General features: G+C 39.8%; 1 protein-coding gene across 1 annotated transcript in view; it reads left to right on the top strand.

Moving 5' to 3' along the window:
* Positions 1 to 885: 885 nt before the first annotated feature.
* The window catches only part of TRPC6 (transient receptor potential cation channel subfamily C member 6), a 128,949-nt gene continuing 123,834 nt past the window's right edge, over positions 886 to 6,000 (top strand). Inside the window, exon 1 of the mRNA XM_075198778.1 lies at positions 886 to 1,183. Within this exon, the coding sequence (XP_075054879.1) occupies positions 1,044 to 1,183 (140 nt within the window). The 5' untranslated portion in view covers positions 886 to 1,043. The remainder of the gene's footprint in view (positions 1,184 to 6,000) is intronic.

Genomic DNA, 6,000 nt, shown 5'->3' with positions numbered 1-6,000 from the left:
AAATTTTCACATTCTATCTATATACACAGGACATTATTTAGCGTTAGGAGCCAAGCAAAGAAAAGGAGCAAATTTGCTCCTAGACAAACCATGTTACAATACAGGGGGTATAAATGCATTTATTATTATTTTTTAAAAGAGCCTGTGCTTTTGCATGTAGCATACAAATACAATACAGCGTTATTTTTACACTGAGATTTAGAATTGAGCTAAGACACTACCCCTGCCAAATCTAAATTTTTCCACACATTTTAAATCCCCCTTCCCCTGCAGTGCAACATGCTTTTGCCGAGGTGTAAATTTGCTCCTATTTTTGCCTTGCTCCTGTCTAAACGAGGCCCATACTCTTAAAATACTACATACATCATATGTAGCCAACATTATACATCCTGCTCTGGAAAAACCTGCAAATCACACTCCCTTGCAAAGAAGATCCAAGGCAATTACTAAAGCTGGAAGGGCAACTGTTTTTCTTCAAATTGCAATTAGTAAGTCCAGTCTATAGGGAGATTTAAGGCACCTTCACTCCTTCCCCACCCTATGTTTTGTTTGTTTATAATAAGATCACAGTGCAAAATTTAAACTCATTTATGTAAGATATTTATTCATCATCTGTGATTGATTTGCTATGGCTGTAGATTAAAACGTATTTTCCAATCAAGTTTTAAATTGCAAAAAAAACAAACTATATTTGGACGGATGATGAAAAACAATAATGAGCAATCAGACATTAGAGCGCTACCAGCTGCAGACAGTCCCCTGGTCATGCATGACAGGACCAGGCTTCTTCCAGCGTCCACTCTACTTTCCGCCACTAGAGGGAGCATAAAGACAGAGAGTACAAAACTACAGCTGGGGGACCAGATCAGTGAATAAAAAGCATGCAGGGTCTTGTAGAGGACCAGAGCTTGTCTCTGCTCCTTGTCTGCGGATACAGGGAGCATCACTCTTGTTTCTGCGGATGAAGCAGCCTCAGTGCTGGTTGGAAGCAGAGACGTTGAGGTGTCTTTTCCTGAGAGGCAGAAGAGTTCCCTGGAATTACCATGAGCCACTGTGAGCCCTATGTGACAGGGAATAATAACTGTCCCATCACAGCAGTGAGGAATGAGAGCCAGGATTACCTGTTTATGGAGGCAGAGGAAGGAACAGAGGACTCTTCACATCACCATGGATATTATCCTATGTAAGTGCAACACTCTTATATATTGTATATATTTTTATTTTTGTCAATATACTCAAGGTTTGTCTACATTGTGCTTTATCCAGCTGTTGTGGAACTACAAGTCTCAGCCTACCCTCTCAGGCTGGGACATGTAGTTCCAAAACAGGTTTAAGACCACAGGTTCCCTATCTCATGTCTATCCAGTGTTACCATCTTGGCTAGAACAGTTGTAGATCGGGAAAGATAAATGCGTATTGAGAGGTCTATTGTTGTTTTGGAGTATTAAGCTATCAATTTAAATCAGCAGCAAATGACATAATTGTGCATCTGGTTTCTAAAGAGCAAATCATTATGAATAGCATACAAACGTGTAACCAACACACTGTGCCTTAGGGTACTTATACTATATGAAATGTCTTTTATTAAGATTTAGAACTGTGCGGCCACATAATTGTAAGAATCACAACTAGAAATGCTTTTTACCACTGGGACTTGTTGAATGATGTCATGTACTATATGTTATATCCCCTTTGTGTGTGTATGTACACATATATATATATATATATATATATATATAAATATAATTTTTATTGTTTTGGACATTACAGTTTGCATAATGACTGTGGAGAAGATGAGACATGTTTTAAATAGACAAGCTGCATTTCATACAAGGTCCATGTGTTTAATTAAATTATACTATTGTACGAACAATATTAATCACTACTTTATGGTACTTAGTGGATGAAAGATCAGCTGCCAATTATATTGATGGTCCTAGTGCATTTGTTGAGGGAATGGAAATTAGAAAGAAAAGCCACTTAACTGCAAATAGATCTCCACAATTGCATTTTGTTTAGTTTTGAAATTACAGCTCAAAAATGAATTAAGTCTAGCTCGGAATTCCTACATCAGTCTGAGAAGGGCAGAGATCTTGTCAATGAAGACGCAGCGTATTTATATAAATTGGGCATCAGCAGCTGCCAGCTCACGTGGTAATGAGAGGAGGGTCTGTGGATGATACAACCTGTTTCTCAGAAATAGATGTTAGGTGAAGGCACGGATGCATTCTGCGGGGAGTTAGTCTCTACCATACATGGTGATGGAGACATGAGGGATGTGGTTTTTAATGTTCTGGTAATTTAAGTCATGATTGAGGTTTCTGGATAAGCTTACAACTAGTGTACTTGGACTGTGAAACATTTACCTTTTGTCAATTTTAAGGATGCAAGAGATAAAGCAGATCCATGACAATGAAAATAAAATATGTTATTATACTGGGGCTCTTCTAGAACTGATCAAGTAGTAAAGTGCTAAGACCAGGGCTACAATAGCAATGTGCTTTGCCATCACACATGACACGAGTGCGCAGCAATATCACTTCGTCAGGAAGTATGACGTGACATCATGGCTACACGTGCGTCATTCTCTCAAACTGTTGTCCGACAGTCAGTCTGACACAGGCCGTAAAGGCATCGGTATGAATCATTGCATTTCTGATAATTACAATAACATCCAATGGTCGAGTAGAAATTTAGAAGTAGCGGTATGGAAATCTAGACGTGATGGTATGGAAATTGTGAATGTAAATCAGTGGTATTTGATAGCGTTACAACATATCTGCCAACTCTCCCGGAATGTCCGGGAGACTCCCCAAATTTGGGTCAGTCTCACGGACTCCCGGGAGAGCAGGCAAGTCTCCCGCATCCTGCAAGTGCCTTCCCAAAATGACGCGATTCGCGGTGAATTGCGTCATTTTGGACCTGCTCCCGCAAAAACAAAACAACATTTCCGTCACGGGGAGGGGGGGGGCAAAATTATGCGATTGGCCGCACCCCGCCCCCTCCCGCCCTCCAGTCACGCCCCTCTCCCGGACAGAACTTGCCGAAAGTAGGCAAGTAAGTGTTACAATGAAGGCAGTAGGATAAGTGGCAGTATGGTATACCATCGTATACACCCCCACTTCAGTCACTGAGAACATCAGTATACAATTGGGGCACATGTTACAATCTCAATTTTAGCAGTTCAATCATTATTAATCAGATTGTTCATCGAAAAACAATAGTTTCACACTTTTATCATTTTGATCTGACGAGACAGAAAAACATTTTCATGGAATGTGCAATATACCACTTATTACAAAAGTACCATAGACAGACTGCAATGAGCCGCAGTGCGATTGTGGTGTACGGAATTTTTCCAATGTAGATGATCTGATTATTGATCAGTTTGACTATATACATCTGATCAGACTGAATCGATTGTAACCCAAAACAAGTGTTGATCAATGGGACAGGAGCCTCACCGATATCACTACTTTGTGCCATTGGAGATTCTGCACTTCCACTAACTAACTCTTAGTCTGTGGCTTCCCACTTTTGTCCATTCCCCTCTTTAAATATCAATTGATGATGCAGATGATCGGGGCCGGCCAGTAGGGGGGGAGAGTCAGGTGTGACATTAATTATTGTATACAAAGTTTCCAATATTTTAAACCGTTTTCCAGAATCGTATTGGTGAGCGGGTGCAGGGCAGGTAGACATTATAGTATGCTTAATTAAAGTGATTATGATGTCATATGTTTGCATTTTCAATTCTCCTATTTAGCAGATGAATGAATGGTGAGAATTGCATTCATTACAGACAAATACTGGCATTGTACTGGGCAGATGGTAAATTGTGAAAACCAGGGATTTCCAGGCATAAAAGGTTCTGGGGACAAACCTATGCCTTCATCATCATCATTTATTTATATATAGCGCCACTGATTCCGCAGCAATGTACAGAGAACTCATTCACATCAGTCCCTGCCCCATTGGGGCTTACAATATAAATTCCCTAACACACATACACAGACACACAAACTAGGGTCAATTTTTGATAGCAGCCAATTAACCTACCAGTATGTTTTTGGAGTGTAGGAGGAAACCGGAGCACCCGGAGGAAACCCACGCAAACACAGTGAGAACATACAAACTGCACACAGATAAGTCCATGGTTGGGAATTGAACTCATGACCCCAGCGCTGTGAGGCAGAAGTGCTAACCACTGAGCCACTGTGCTGCTACCTTGGACTAATAATGGCAGCTATGTGTATGGAATATCTTTTCTATATTGTTATCAACATTTGTGAGTTTGTTTCCAAGGTTGTGATACTTGTGCATTGTACATTGTTGCATACTCGCCAACATATTACACTAACTGTCAAGAACAGTGTGTTGAGCCTGTGAAACTGAACACATTATGTTTGATTCTCTTGATATACCTTCGAGAACTACAATTCCCATCATGTCAACTTCACTATATTTGATTGTAATGGGTTTTTTTTGCATTGTAAATACTCCCAATTGTTTTGACTTTGATTTTTACTTGCCTACATTCTGGACCTACTTTTTGATCCAAGTGTGGCCGCAGTGACGACAAAGAAAGTGCATCCGGGAGGGTGACCTACTATCCTGGAAGTCCAAGAGAACTTTCCGAAATTCGGGAGTATCCCGGACTTTCTGGGAGAGTAGGCAAGTAGGGTTTTCTGCATTTGGTCATCACTGGAAAATAGAGACATTTCCAGGGACAAATGTTTAACTTACAGACAGTTGACAGCTATAAAGTGGGTCTGGTTAAATAGCACTATTATGGCATATTTACAATACAAGATTATTGCCTGCATTAAAAATATTGCAACAATGTTTGGGCAAAAATACAGCCAGCTCCTGGCTAACAGGAAAAGTGCACAATACCAATGAGTTGTATAGAAAGCCAGCCTTAAATGTAGTTTTCTGTATTTCTGTAATATTTATAGTAAGACCATATTTGCTTACGTTTTAAATAAATACTGTTGCAAATTGTTAGGAACAGGTTGTAATGGCTTATTTCATTTTGGCGACAGCTATCCAAAGCTATGAGTATTACTGAGCATGGGTCACTGTGACAGCTATCCAGAGCTATGAGTATTACTGAGCATGGGTCACTGTGACAGCTATCCAGAGCTATAAGTGTTACTGAGCATGGATCACTGTGACAGCTATGCAGAGCTATAAGTGTTACTGAGCATGGATCACTGTGACAGCTATCCAGAGCTATAAGTGTTACTGAGCATGGATCACTGTGACAGTTATGCAGAGCTATAAGTGTTACTGAGCATGGATCACTGTGTTAGCTATGCAGAGCTATAAGTGTTACTGAGCATGGATCACTGTGACAGCTATGCAGAGCTATAAGTGTTACTGAGCATGGATCACTGTGACAGCTATGCAGAGCTATAAGTGTTACTGAGCATGGGTTTGGGCCCAGTGTATGCATGGAATTGGAAAACAAGGTTTGTGCGTCCAGGCCTACTACTATTACTAAAATGATTATATGTATACTGTATAATATCGAAACTGTAATATATGATATCTACTATTTTTGTTGATTTTTTTGTGTTCCTCCCAGAAAATACTATTCATTTCTGTGCTAGTTATATTTTAGGCAATAATGGTCAGAGGTGGAACAACGCTTCACTGGGCCCCAGAACAAAATGTTGGAGGATTCTGTTGTCAGATTACTCTCCAAATATGTGCTCTCTGTTCCACTGCGCAGCAAGTCCCAGCATTCCCTCCCAGCTATCGGCTGGCCATCTACTGGCAAAGCATGCTGGGACTTGTAGTTTCACAACACCTGGAGAGACACAGGTTGTCCAGACATGCTCTAGGACATGACTGCTATTCCTGAATGAAATCATTCGATTATACAGCATAGTGAAATGTATAATGAATTATAATATTATTATTATTATTATTTTTATTATTATTATTATTATTATTATTATTATTACATCTAGTATTTAATTTATAATATTTTTG

Source organism: Mixophyes fleayi, chromosome 2 (assembly GCF_038048845.1).
Source record: "Mixophyes fleayi isolate aMixFle1 chromosome 2, aMixFle1.hap1, whole genome shotgun sequence".
NCBI lineage: Eukaryota > Metazoa > Chordata > Amphibia > Anura > Limnodynastidae > Mixophyes > Mixophyes fleayi.
This window is presented reverse-complemented; position numbering and strand designations above follow the sequence as displayed.